The following is a 14723-nucleotide window of genomic DNA, read 5'->3' on the forward strand; positions in this document are numbered from 1 at the left end:
TTTTGATAATGACCCCCTTTGCTCCCAATGTGTATATACACGTTCACGCATTTACCTGGATTTTGGTCACCTTTTTTCATTTTTATATTACATTTGATTCGTATCGAATTTCTATAAGATTTTCATTCTAAAATTTTCAATTATTTTAACAAATTTAAATGATATATAATTATTTATAATTATTGATGCTCCGGAACCAAAAAATAGCGACCCTATATATATGCACACACAAACAAACACACGTATAAAGAACACACGTTCTTTATCTGCAATGTACATTACATTATATAAATAACACTCGCATCATCAATTCAAAATAGCCGATTAATAGACTACTCTCTCCTGCCTTTGATTTGGGCCGATTTTACCAAGTTCCCCATTAAACAAATACCCCATTAGCTAAACAATAAACAACCCAATATCAAACAAGTAAATAAATGAAATATAAACCCATCATCAGTCAATGATAATACAAGTATACAAATGTGTATATATACATATATAAAAAAAAGTTTTTTTTTTGGAGAAGGAAGGTGTTAGAAAGAGGAGGGATCAGAGAAATTACCGGAGAGATAAGTCAAGAGGACCAAAACGGAGACGATGATGATAATGTTGAGGAAATAGTTTGTGGGGAGGGGCCTGTTTGGGCTTCCTCCAAACCCTTCGTACTCCGCCCTTATCTTCTGCTTCATCGCATCCGACAGCTCCCTCTGCACTTTCCCACTTTCTTCTTACTCTCACTTCATACATAATGTTTTTATGCCTACTTACATTATATTATGTAAGGTTAGTTTATAGCCACGGCACGGGTCGGGTAACTGTGATTTTGGAGTATCCAATCTCGAACCCGTGTGTCTAGCGTTCCGGGATTCAGAACCCGACGCCGCACCCGTCAAGGTTATACCAACCTTTAGGGCACTAATACTATATCTATGTATATATATATATTAGAGAGAGATGGGTTAGTCAAGGTTATGCTAACCTTTCCTGTGGAGTACTTGGCTGCGACGAACTTTTCTGCAGGCTGTTGCGTGGGTTCACTGTCGATGATGATTCCCTGATTGATTTATCATTTTATTTTTACAAATTATTAGCTCTCTAACTAAAGAATAAACATTCAAAGAATCATACGTTTTTATAAAGGAAGAACCCATCGTATATGCAACACAGAATGTTGTGCCATTGTAAAACATCATGGTCCAAAACTGCCTTTAAAGTTCATTCTCCATTAGATTTGATGTAGATATGGTTACTTTTGGAAAGTAATGTGTGTTTGGTCTTTTTCTTGTACCTCTGGAGGATCGAATTTGGCCCCGAGATCGCTGAGCTTAGCATGAGCTTCGGCATAGTCCTTGAAAAATGCCGCCTGATCTTCCGCATATTTCTCAGCATAATTCTGCAAATAGTTATTAACAATTCGGCTTAATAAAAGGGTCATCATCTTGGTATCTCATAACTAATCACTATATATTTTCTCTCTTTTAACCTTGAAGGAAGGGTCTTCGAATAGCGCAGCATCAGTGGGTAAAACGAGTAGATCTTCATCCCTCCTCTCCTTGATATCCTGCAAGTAAGGACCTCATAATTTATAAGATAGCGGGAATCGTTCCCGTACCCGAATTTCTCGTAATTTTCTTAATCTACCATATCTATATGTAATGAGAAAGCTAGACCTTGAAGTAGGAATTATCGAATCTTAGCCATTTCACTGTCCACGACTGTCCTCCTGGTTCTCCAGGTCCATCTTTCTGTCATATAACATATTCATAACACCGAAACACAGATCAGATCTTAAGTAAAATAGAAAGAAAAGAGTTCAGTGTTGATGGCCAATTCTATCTTTTAATACCGTGTATTTCGTCTCAGGTTTGCCCCAACCGCTCCGTTCTGTCCTGGCTCTTCCTAGGGTGTGTGCACCTGATAAGGCTACTATTTCCTGCTTAGAAAACAACCTAGAATGTAGAAATCAGACGCATTTTGTTCGGCGTAAATAAGAGAGAAGGAAAAAACTTACCTTGTCATTTAGTCCCATTCTGTAGAAAACGTCTCTCAAATGATCAGCAGGTGAAGGGGGTCCAGCATCTAAACATCGCATAATTCACTTTTTTTAGTCCAACGATCCACATCAAATTTGATGAAGTCGCTAAAGCCGGTGAAACTGGAAAAAGTAATATAAACTAACCAGGGAGTCTCCCTTCTTCTGGACACTGGTCAGGTCCAGATACATCAACTCTCCCATACTTCATTGGGATTTTCGGACCACCGGCCTCCTGTAGTTTTTTAGGTTTGTTAGTGGAGTTGTAGATCATTATAAGGACAACGTAGTTTATCTGGTATAAGCCCGACAACAGTATTGCTCAAAAGACGACCTCTATAGCGGTGGCACTTGCCAACTGGAATAAGTCTGCATATGATATTCCTGAATACTTGTCTTTGATAGTCTGAATGAGGTTTAAAGCATTTAAAAGACCTGAAAATATCAAGTATAACATAAGTGTAAGAAAAAGGATCATTCTAGACCACAATGCATGTGATGGAACCAGTACCAGCATTGGCAGCATGTTTTAGCTCAACCTCGAATCTAAGGCTACCGTTAGCTCCGCCTCTCTGTGGCCATTCCTCAATGTTCTTGTTATATGTACCGGCATCATGCCATCCCAACCGAACCTGCAATGCAAATGTTATCTTCTCATAGATACCACAGGATGTCAAACTGTTCTGCAGGTTCTACTCTCTCCACCTCTATTCTTTCAAGTGACAAGCAAGAAAGCAGCCTTCAGAAAACCTGATGCCCTTTTTTTGGTCGGTCAATATTTCATGAGCATAACAAAATCCAGGCTCTAGTTACGGGGATCCTCTGCTTATTTCGTAGAATCAAAGCATGGTTTCCGATACTTGTTTTTGCACCAAACAGCAGTTTAGCAGCCATAGTTAGTGATGAAAACCACAAACCATCATCACCTAGGTTTCCTAATTGCGCACCCGAGCTCATCAATCTGGCAACACTTAGCTTGTTTTTCTCTCGTTTCTCTCGACACACTGATCCAGTCACATCTAATGGATAACAACGAGAAGCGCTTTACTGACACGGCTTGCGGGCACAAATGATCCAGTCTCATCGCCACTCACAATTTTCCACAATCAAGATGTTTGAAGCAACAATATGCATCCCACGGATCAGAGACATATGCAAATATGAAGAAAGGCATTAAAAGTGAGAAGAAGACGATGATACTTCACCATAATCGGATGGCAAAACTTGGTCCGGAGAAGCTCTTTGATATCTTCTTTAGCGCTCCTCAATTGAGCTGCATCAGAAGCTGCACATTTCGGGGAAATCCACGTCGGATAACCTCTGCTCGTCGTGTAAATGGAAGATTTCTTCTGAAATCACCAGAAATTATGAAACAAAAATGCTCAGGAAAACTAACAAAAACATCAATACAAACGAAATTAAGGCAACATGATAAAGATGAAACGTCGATCAAAAAGTAAAGGCAACGAAGACCAAAACACACATGAAACTACAGATATGCGTGCAATGTATTTGCGTATATGTGCAAAACAAACTTGTTTATAGTACCTGAATGAATAATGAATGAGAGATCAGGGAAGAAGAGCCGATACTTCCGAGAGCCAAGAGAGAACGGTAAGAGGAGGAGGCGAACAGAGAAACTCTGGTGGAGGAGGGATGGCGAAACTGAGGGGAGACGGCGGCGGAGGCGGCGAGAGAAGAAGCCATTGTTGCGGCGGAGAGAGCGCGTGGGATTGTGTCAGTTACACGTGCTGCCAGATGGAGCTCTTTGTAGTCGCTCACTCCTTTCGTGTGGATAATGAAATTATCGGCTGTTTTACAAATGAGAAGACCCCACGCGCGTTATCTCGCGTGTTTTGCACGCCAAGCCCCCCTCCCACCGGCAGATTTTCATTTTTATTTTTAAAGATTTTTTTCAAAGGTAGAATTTTTTTTCCATGTATTTATCGATCGCAATATTTAAAGATGATTTCATTTTTTAAACAATTATATCATTCAATTTTTAAATTTAATTTGATTGATATATGAATTTCACTCGTATTCAATTGTTTTGATAAAAAATAAATTTAAAAATTCAATTTGTTTAGAAAAATTAGATTTATCCAGTAGATTTAGTTTGAGTGAGAACCAAATTCACAGGAGTAGAGTCAGAATCTAATATTAAAAAACCCAATTAAATCGAGATAATATTTACTAAAAAGAAATTGAAGCCAAATATAAAGGAAGTGAGATCAGAAGGGTCACCTCTGACCAAAACATGGACAAAGATCGAAGCATTCTCGAATACACGCATTTCAAAACTCGACACTGCAACGAGAAGGAACTCACAGCACTTTGCGCTGTTTCAGTTTTCATCCCAAAGCTCCGAAACACAAAATTGAGGAGGAATAGCCACTCCACTCCACTCCACTCCACTCGGTATATACATGTGTGTATATGCTGCTTCTATACATGCGCTCGGACTTCGCCTTAGGCTCCTCCTGCACCATCAGAAGCATTAAACAGAGGGGGCTCGAGATGGGCAGAACTCTCAAGGGGTATCATCGGATGTTCGACAAGACCACTCGATTTCGATTTCGAGAGACCTTGAAGATTCATCTTTGTTGCTGTCCTGATGGTTCAGGCTTAGAGATCCACTGTACATTCCCTCTGTCACAACTTTGTCGATCCTGATGGTCACCCGCCCTAAAGTCGTCTGCACACAATTCGACATATATATACTCTGTTTAGAAAACAAAAATAAACCTGACAGGATGATATATGAGCTTTATCTACCAACTAAATATCGTGGGCTTGATATAGTAAGAGTGTCCACAAAGGTCGAGTACCCGAGATTTTCGGATTAACCGAACCCGATTTTTGGGTTTTTCTCACATTAACCTGATCTCATCTACCCAAAATTGAGTTTTTTTTTTTGCCCAGTCCTACTTGATGGTATAAACTCTGGGATGTGATTCTAGATATAGCTACCAATGTCAAGGCATGAAACAGACAGTCAACAAGAAGGCCAAAGAAAGAAGCTTCTTGTTACCTTTCCGAACGTGCTTTTGCTCTTGCATATAATGTAAAGCTTTTGTCCTTTCGGAGGCACATCAAATGCCCATGTAAATCCTTCTTTCCATTCTGGGGAAACGCTAGAGTTCACAACCTACACGGAAAGCGGGACATGGATATGAATCTATATGAATAGAATTTATAACAGGGCCTCGAAAAACAAGCATTTTTCGATGGGGTGAATTATAAACCCATAGAAGGTTTCATGGCCAAGAGTAAAGATGTCATCACTAAACAAAAAAGAGTTGTGAGGAATGGTGAGAAGGGTCGGGTCATCATATAGTCTGGGAAGAAAAATCGGTTTTTACCTTAGTTTGTCGGGGAGGACAGTTTCCAATGGTTAACTTACAAAAGGCATTGGTGGCTCCCATCGACTGCTTCAAGTTATTAGCTCGCTTGATGTGTACTGTCAGACAACCTGGTAAGCTGTGCAGTAAACTGTCTGCCTTTTCATGGAACCTAGGAGGGCAAGTTTTCATCCGCATTTGCAGAACAGGAATGACTTCCGCTGCAATCATAGCTTGCGACTTTGCAATATCTATGTGCATATTTGACCAGGAGTGTTTTAGCAAGTAGAGAATATCCAATGCAGATTCCTGGACATCTTCAATGCCCGATTTGAGCACCGCTACCAAATGAGGGATGCAGAGAGTAGCAGTTTCCGAGGCACGGAGCTTCGGGAAGTTGGAGAAGATCACATTTAAGGTTTTCAAGATTTCTACGTTGATGGTTTCCGAAGACCACAAGCCTCTTTCAAGTGCAGCTGCTCAACCAAGAAATGACAAAAGATGGTGATAAGAGCAAAGAATTCGGTAAAATAATTGATGTAAGAGCGAAAAAGGGAAGATTGAAACAGAAAAGTACCAGTTAATGATCTGATTAGCTCGTTCGAGACATACTCTTGGAGTGTGTGGTTGGAGAACAAAAACTTGACCATCAACGCAGCCTGCCCGGAAACTTGTGTGTTACTGGACAGCAATAGCTCCTGAATCAACAATATGCCACCCGCTTCCGCAACAGCTCGCCTATTCGTTCGACTGTGCATCACAAAATTCTGCAATGCACAGATGGCCACCATTGTCATTTCTTCGGTTGGCTGTTCTTCCAGTAAGCTAATCAGCGCCCGGCAAGCTGAAACGGAACCACTAGATCTAGCAAGGCCTTCATGCTGGGAAAGGTCCCCAAGGGCTAGGGCGGCAAGAAGTCTTGCAGGTTCTGATCTGGTCAGAGGGTCTAATAGATATTGCGATAAGGGGGATATTGCGTACTTGCAGATCTTCAATTCACGTACCCTTGGATTGTTAAATATCACTTCGAGTAAGCTTCCCGATTCTTCTTCGCATTGATGAGATCTCAAAAGGTCCAACAATGCGTCAAATGCACCTAACTGAGCCATTTGTACAGCACTTGAAGCATCATTTTTTTCATGAACCATCAATGCCTTAAGAGCCACCATCACAGTGCTCTCCATGGTCGAGAACAACATTTTTACAAGCACCTCTAGTGAAACTCTGAAATAATACTCTACATCCGATTGCAGAATGTTGGAGAGAACAAAAGCAGCTGACTCCCATAACGGAAGAGGCGGATGAGGATCTTCCTGGAGAATAACCTTTGAGAGCTCGAAAATACCTCCGGCATCAAGAACAGCTTTTGGCCAGGTAGCAGAGATATTCTCTAAAGCCCTGATCGCAGTTTGCTGCAGAGAATGTATTCCGATTCCCGCAAGCTGCACTAGAGGTACAACAGCATTCTGTGTTGTGATGTCTTGCTGGAAATCTTCCATCGAGAGGAAATGACTTAGCAGTTCTGCTCCAAGTTGCTGGATCGCTTGAGAAGGAGATTCCAAAAACGAAATCAAAGGCACAATGGCTTCAGCTGGCGTAAGATTAAAAGCTGCAAGGCTTTGAGGCCTCTCCAAGATATTTACAAGTGCTTGTAAGGCACTGTGTTGCCCCCACAAGGTCAAGTCTGATCGAAGCAAGACCTTGAAAAGAGGCTCTACGATTTTAATGGCATCCGGGCTCTTAGCAATTGCACCACTATTGGTTAAAATGCGAAAAAGCTCTGCAATTGATGCACATAATGAATTGGGTGCTCCATGTAGTAGAAGCTCAAGACATTTCTCAATTATTCCAGCTTTAACCATGTCCAGCTTGTGTGGTGTCCGGTCTTTCCCCAGCTTTATTAGACTTGATAAGCTTGCCTCTATAAGCCTGTGATTTGACCCGGAAACAAACACAACAAGGAGATTCAGGATATCCTCATGCACTGCCACAAGCTCTAGCTGTTGCTCGTCATCCAATAATCTCTCGAAAGCACAAACTGCGGCTTCCACTGCTTCACTTCTATCAGACTGCATAAGTGATATAAGTGGTTTCACGCATTCACTAACGAGTGGACATGTTCTGATGCTTTTATTAGAGAAGACAACGGAACAAAGCCTGGCAGCATTTGTCTTTAACGCATCCGAAGAGGAAGCAGAACATAAGATTCTGTTCATGCTCTCCAGCAGATTTCTTTCCAAATCAGCCAGAAGAGATGTATTCGAAGTGTTTTCCGAAGTAAGTTTGATTAGAGCAGAGAGAGCAGCCTCTTGCTCGCTCTCTGATACAGTACTGAGCATTTCCATCAGTGGTTGAACAGCCTGCCATGCTAATTCAGAATTTCTGATGTTTTCAGCGTCGAAAAGTTCATTCAGCGCCCCAGCAGCGCTGTATCTAGCACTTCTTGACCCCAGATGCAGGACTGCTATGAGCTGATTCAAGGAACTCACGGCTGCTTCATTTTTTTTAATCTCGTGATTGCTAAATAATATCTTCAACAATTCAGATATGGTGAACTCCGTAGAATCTTGAGGGCTCAAAGAAAGGTATTTTCCTAAAGCTTCCACAGCTCCAGCTTCAGCCATGAATAACTTATTTACGTCGCTTCCATCAGCAATGCAGGTCAAGATTTGAATAGCAAATTGTGGGGCTCCAGGCCGATCAGGAATTGGCCGTAAGAGATCTACTAGCAGCGGGATAGATTTGCGTGCAGTAGAGCCGAGTCTTACATCTTCAATTTGAAAGAGATGCTGAAGAATGACTTGATCAGGCTTTCTCGCAAGAGAAAATTCTTCAGATAAGGCAATGAAGTTCATCATCTCGGACTCCACAAAACCAATTAGATTTATTATCCCAGAGACCGCACCTGAGTTTGCAATTGTCAGGTTAATTCCTTTGTTTTTGTGAGTGACAAGACTAGCCATTGCCTGGGCAGTGAAGTATCTATCCATCAGTTCATCAGATTTTAGCAAAAGAGCAAGTGATGGAATGATGCGCATCGTTGTTTGAGACAATAGAACTTTTTCATCCCGAAACATGATGGCCAGAAGCAAGGCGCTAATCCAAATGCCTTCTGTATCCTCAAATTCAGCCTGTTAACATATTACCCATCTCAACATTAATAATGAAGTGGAAAAGTTCGGATGAGGCATTTATGCCACAAAAGCAATAATCAAGCCAAGCCTAAAAGAATCTTAAGATCAATGATAGCAAACAATCCATGTTTGATCGATAGATGCACTATACATGAACAAGAGATCAGTTTCCGCATACTGTCTAACCAAAACAGAATCCCTCAACTGAAAACCCGCAAAGCTACATTTTTCAACTCACATCTTGGCTTCTCATATTTTATCACATTTCCAATTTAAGTACCCTCTAGGAGAGATGTCGATCACTAAAACACAATATGCTAGATTCGGCAGAATGCACGATGCAGTAACTCATAGCTTTAGTTATATAATTGGATGATTTTGCCCATCAATCAAAAAGGGACATGAAAAGAGAGGAACAAAATAATTTCCTGATGTCAAACAAATGCTTTAAGAATTTGTACCTGAGGACTGGAAATAAACCTAGCAAGCTTCTCAGAGAGAGCCTCAAGTCCACCAGCTTCCATGACAATGAATTTTTTCTTGGCATCAAACGAAGAGAGTATGCATAGCAGCCACAAGGAAACTGTACCACCCAAGATTCTAGCTGGATCAGAAAGATAAAAATCACCTGTCTCCTGGAACACATTTTTTTCTACAAAACCGTTACGTGTCTGAATTTCAACTTCTGAAGGAGAGCAATTAGAATTCTGCTTCACCATATCTACCAAGGCATATAATAAGGGTTTTGAAACCCGAGATTTATCGAGTGCGTCAATTGTCTGTTGTTTGTTTCCTTTTGCAGCACATAGGAGCAATGTCGCCCCTCCAACTCTCACTTCTAAGCTGGACGCATTCATGATTCTATCGGCCAATGAATATATCGACTTTGACCTTGTAACCAAAAGTCCACTGAGCACAACTTGTTGATCTGAGCAAAGCCTGGAAAGGATTTCTATGGCTTTCTCTTGCACCAGAATATGGCCTTCAGCAAGGCACTCTACAAGAGTCTCTAAGCTTGATGGAACTTCAGCAATGGCAGAACAGGGCAAGTAAGAGAAACCCGCCCCAGGCTTGGCCCTTGCCAAGAGAGCAACTACTTCTAATATGTCGAAAGCATCGGTGGAATCCATGTCGATTGATTTTAGAAGATCAACAAGGGAGAAAACAACAAAACGACACTGAGCACTTCCTTTAATCACATCATATACTGGGAGATACTTAAGTAACTGATGAAGAGCCCTTGATGCATTCTTTTTACCTTCTGAAGTTCCATCTGCCAAAATTCTGGTGAACGCTGAAACAACATCTTCAGCCACTGCTTCTGCAGCAACATCTGGATCAGATAGAAGATTTGCCAGGGCAGACACAGCAGTTTCAGCAGACTCAATCGAAGAGTGCTTTGCCAACTTTATCAGAGGCTTGACATCTTCTTCTGCAATGTAAGACTTCTTTCTATTAGCACTTCTTTTCACTGGGCGGGACAGTGCACCCAATGCCCGAGCTACCTGTTTCGCCACATTCTGAGTATTATTAGTAAGGAGTTTCATCCAGGGACTAATTATGTCATCAGTCGCAAGATTATCACAGATATCTTGTCTTGAACTGAACAGATCAGCTAAAACAGAAGCAGTATGCTCCTTAGTTTCCTCATTTGATGATGTTAGGGACTGGACCAGGGTCCTCAGTCCTTTGTTAGCAGCAAACCCTTCAAGAACAAGATCCTTTTGCGGCGCTTTTGATAGCACATGACCCAATACCTTTACAATATGAACCTTGGAAATGGGAGTCTCCCCAAGAAGTAGTGCCAATAACTGATTAATCATGGTAGGATCAGCTGTATGGACAAGTTTCATAAGCGTCTTTGCAGAAGTTTCCTGAGCCTTTGGTCCACCGTTCTTTAGAAGCCACAACAATGCTGGAATACCGCCAGCTCTTTCGATACAATCACGGATGTCCTCACTGTGACAGCACAAATTCCAGAGATTGCGTACAGCATCTTCTTTTGCCTTCTGAGATCCAGTCTCCAGGATCTGGACAAGTGGAGGAATCCCACCAGCTGCAGTTACAGCCCATTTACTATCATCGACCTGTTCCGTCAAGATTGCCAACATTTCAACGGCATACTCTTGGTGCTGCTCACTAGACAGGCCTAGAAATGATATAAGTAACTGAATCCCTTCTCGTTTCCCAACAGCCTCCCAGATTCCTGTATTACCATGGCATAAGCGAGACAAGCATATTATTAGATGTTCTCGTACATCAGCAGAAGCCATAGTTATGAGTGCGATAAGGACTCTCTTAGCTTCTGCATCATTCAGATAACGCGATAGACTATTGTTTCCATACAAGCTTGCCATAGCCTCCAAGATCCGCTCTTGGATTAACTTAGTGTCACGGGGCTTTAGTAACTTCACCAAGATTCTCTCTATCGCTCCTGGATCAAATGTTTCTTCATCAGTCCCTGGGTTCTGTTTGAAAATCATCAAAGCATAGGCAAGGGCTCCGACTATATCAGCAACTGGCTCAGCTAGACGACGGGATTGTGATAATTCTCCAAGATATAAAATTAAATGATGCATTCCACTGAATACATTTGCCAATGCTCTAGTCGCATGTTCTTGTAGAGATTGACCATGTTCTCCTTGCATACACTCTTTTGAAGGAGCAACAGTGGCTTCAATCAGAGAATGAACTCCTCCTGCATCTTTAATACTCTTCTTAGCCTCATCGGACCTCGATGAAAGAGCTTCCAATGCCTCTGCTGCACTAGCACGAACATAAATATCATTTGTCTGACCTAGAAGTTGAATTAGAATTTTGACAGCTCCAGAATTCAATATTCTCGGGATGCTATCACAGAAGGATAGTACTAGACGAGCCAGCAGAGAAGCAGCATTGGCCTGAGAATTAGGGTTATCAGAGGACAAGAGAGTCACAACCATATCTATTCCACCACCCTCAAGTGTCACTCTCCAATAATCATCGTTAACGCCACAAAGATTCCTCAAAGCTCCAGTGATAAACCCTTCAACTACTTTATCCTGCTTTGTTTTCACACTAAGTTGATCCCACAAAGTCCGGACTACACCTTCGGTGATAAATATTCTCATACCAATGTGATCGTTGGAAATTCCAGCAGATGAAACCTCATATATAGCCTCTGATGCTGCTTTCTTGGCTTCAACAGATCCGGACTTCAAAATCGAGAGCAATGGCGGGATGCATCCACCTAGAAGCACTTTCAATCGCAAGTCTTTGTCTTTACATAAAACGCTAAGAGTTGAAACAACATTGACTTTTGCCAAAGGCGTTCCATTTCTAAGCATGGACACGAACAAAGGCATAGCTTGGGCATGAGAACCAATAAGTGATCTTCCCTGTCTTCTGCCTTTCGCAATACTTAGTAGACGGCCCGTAGTTAGTTCTTTGTCATGTGGGGAAGATGTTTTTGCATGAAGTTGCTCAATGAGCCGAGCAACCGTAGCCATTTCCTTCTCCGGATCATCCATTTCAATCTTTCTGTCAGATTCCCTGCATGTAATTGCATGGTGACGGTTTCTGTATTTACTTCCCAAGACAACAGCAAATGCAAAAGAAAAACGATTAAAAGACAAAAGAAAAAGGAAGGGGAATAAGATATCAGTCTCTGATATCCACTTAAGCAAGTTTTCAGCAACAACTTCTAAAAGTTCAATAACAGCACAATTTGAAGATTTTGATTGGCCTTCTTTCGAGACTGACTCATCATATGATAAATTTGTTACATTTCGTCATCATATTTCGACCTAAGATAAGAAGTGTCAACCTGAACTGCGACAAGATTTAAAAAAAAAAAAGGATCTTACTTTCCAGGAGAGGAAGACATTGGCCTTTCCATCAACACGCAACTTTGCTTGGCCCTTGGTTTCCTAGAAATGGAAAAAAAAAACTCATCACCCCATTGCCGATTCATCATTTTTTTGGGAGAAAATGACACCATAGACACAGAAAATGAATGACCCAAAACTACATTTGCCATTATTGAAAACAAAACATTACTAAACTCGGCAGAAAAAATAAGGACTCTACACTGAGAAGCTTGTTCCTATCTTTTCTAGATTTGAAATTCCAAATGTTAATCCTTCAAATTTCCGAATTTCTCACCCTCTACGTTGATTAAATCGATATAAGGCATTGTCAGTCTATATTGCAGATGAACAAAAGATTAAATGCTCGGATTCCGTAACAATTCTAAGGATTTCGAAAATCTGACAAATCCAAACAGAAGAATTCACACCTCTTCGGCGGGGCGGATGCCTAAAAACTCCCTCCGCCTTGCAACTAACTCAAACGCCGTTTGGAAAACAAACTCCGAACCAGAATCTGTCGATGTTACACCGACACTAACACGAGCTTCTTCTTCGGCAATCAACGTTAAACCCCGCATACGAAGCTCCGCTTCCCGAAATTGGACGTAATGGAACAAGTGAGATAGATCACATGAAGCTCTACAGATTTCTAGGGCAGGAAAACAAAAGGATCGGTTGTTTCCTTGAATCGATATGCAAATCACGAGAACGATGACAATAATAATAATAACAATGATCGGATGAACGTTGTGATGGAATGAGCGAGAAAATTTTGAAAATTTTCCAGGAAAATTGATACGGAAAATTATCGGCGGATTCTCGCTCGGATAATCAAATGCGAGTCGTCTCGAACGAGGAAGCAGAACGTTCGAGCTTATAGAGAGAGAGGTGAGAGAGAGAGTACAGTCTCTTCGGGTTTTTTTAACTATTTTTTTCATGACACACTTTTTTTTCTTTATTTGTCCGCTTCTTATTTTTTTTTTCTTCCCATTTTTACTTTTCCTCAAGGTTTTTCGACCCTTAATAAATATCATCTTTAAATTAGGAATATCTTTAATAAACATGAATCTTTAAAATAGGAGCAGGTATTTTAGGTTGTTTATTTAGTTTTTGTGGAGTTTTCAGCAAATCCGCTATTAGAAGCGGAGGCTCTCGAAACCTCCCGACGAATCAGAGGGTCTCAATTAGACGGAGGGGCATTTCTGTCTTTTCGGGGTTTGTTTAATGTAACCCTAGGTTTCGTTTCGTCTCTCTCTCATTCGAACGCTTCTTCGTGTTTTACGGCCGAGAGTCTGTCTCTCGTTCCGGCGAGCTCCGCTCGGTTCTCCGGCGCCGTTCTACGGTGTCCGGCGGTTCTGGTCTGTTGTAACCCTAGCTACTAAACGCGGCTTCCTCTTCCCGAGACGTAGGCCCGAGCTTTATGCTCGGTGCTGAACTCGTAACTTCTCTGTGTCGTCTTCTTCTTTCGATCTTGCACACGAGCGTGAGTCGGAGAGAATCGGTGAGGATCTAGTCGATAATCCACTACAAGTGGTATCAGAGCCTGGTTGAAGCGCGATTCGGTGGATTTAGGCGGCGTCTCGGTCATCCAGGTAAGTCTGAGTCTCGGTGGTTTTAGATCTGAGCGTTCTGATGTTTCTTTCGAGTGTTTCAGGGCTCGGAACAGAGAGAGCGAAGGTCAGAAGGTCAGATCGGCGGTGAAAGATCCTGTGACGGAGCTCAGACCGGTGGGACGAAGATCGGTAAGTCTCGGATCTAACTCGAGCTGAGTCAATCAGCCGAGTTCAGAGCCCGAGGAGGTAAGTTGTGCCTGTGTGCGGTTAGATCTAGGGTTTCTGGGTGAAAACCGGTGGAGAACCGGCGATTTTCCGGCGAAATTGGCCGTGACTCGCCGAGTCGCGGCTGAGTCGGAGAATCGGGGTGAGTCAACCACCGGGTTGACTCGGGTGACTCGGCGGCTTCCGCATTCCGAAATTAGGGTTTTCGGTTTAAACCGGTTTAGCCGGTTTAAATCCGATTGAGTAATTAAACCCGGTTCAATTTTTCAATCGAACCGGTTTAGGTCGGTCAGGTCAAACCATTGACCAAAATTGGTCAACAGTTGACCGGTTAGGTCAAACCGGACCGGTTCAGGTCAATTGGGCCGGTTCAGGTCCGGTTTGGGGTCAATTGGACCAGTTCAGGTCAATCTAGGTCCGGTTTAGGTCAATTAGGTCCGGTTTAGGACAATTGGGTCCGGTTTAGGTCAGTCCAGGTCCGGTTTAGATCGATTGAGTCCGGTTTAGGTCAGTCCAGGTCCGGTTTAGGTCGATTGAGTCCGGTTTAGGTCATTCCAGGTCCGGTTTAGGCCAATTGAGTCCGGTTT

The 14723-nt window shown here is 42.1% G+C and overlaps 2 protein-coding genes across 2 annotated transcripts; both read right to left on the reverse strand.

Moving 5' to 3' along the window:
• Positions 1 to 419: 419 nt before the first annotated feature.
• LOC104813669 (L-ascorbate peroxidase T, chloroplastic) lies at positions 420 to 3819 on the reverse strand. The gene is made up of 12 exons (XM_010541355.1): positions 3584 to 3819; positions 3241 to 3384; positions 2547 to 2667; positions 2370 to 2470; positions 2183 to 2270; positions 2015 to 2082; positions 1850 to 1936; positions 1674 to 1748; positions 1487 to 1564; positions 1292 to 1396; positions 983 to 1057; positions 420 to 710 (listed from the first exon to the last, which is right to left on the reverse strand). The coding sequence occupies exons 1-12, from the start codon at positions 3740 to 3742 to the stop codon at positions 537 to 539; spliced, it is 1275 nt and encodes a 424-aa protein (XP_010539657.1). The 5' UTR covers positions 3743 to 3819; the 3' UTR covers positions 420 to 536.
• A 371-nt stretch (positions 3820 to 4190) lies between these two features.
• On the reverse strand, positions 4191 to 13254 carry LOC104813670. The gene is made up of 7 exons (XM_010541357.1): positions 12787 to 13254; positions 12356 to 12418; positions 8972 to 12041; positions 5954 to 8507; positions 5398 to 5852; positions 5067 to 5183; positions 4191 to 4730 (listed from the first exon to the last, which is right to left on the reverse strand). Exons 2-7 carry the CDS (start codon positions 12385 to 12387, stop codon positions 4566 to 4568), a joined length of 6393 nt encoding a protein of 2130 aa, XP_010539659.1. The 5' UTR covers positions 12388 to 12418; positions 12787 to 13254; the 3' UTR covers positions 4191 to 4565.
• Positions 13255 to 14723: the final 1469 nt, after the last annotated feature.

This window comes from Tarenaya hassleriana, unplaced genomic scaffold (assembly GCF_000463585.1).
Source record: "Tarenaya hassleriana unplaced genomic scaffold, ASM46358v1 Cleome20, whole genome shotgun sequence".
Lineage (NCBI taxonomy): Eukaryota > Viridiplantae > Streptophyta > Magnoliopsida > Brassicales > Cleomaceae > Tarenaya > Tarenaya hassleriana.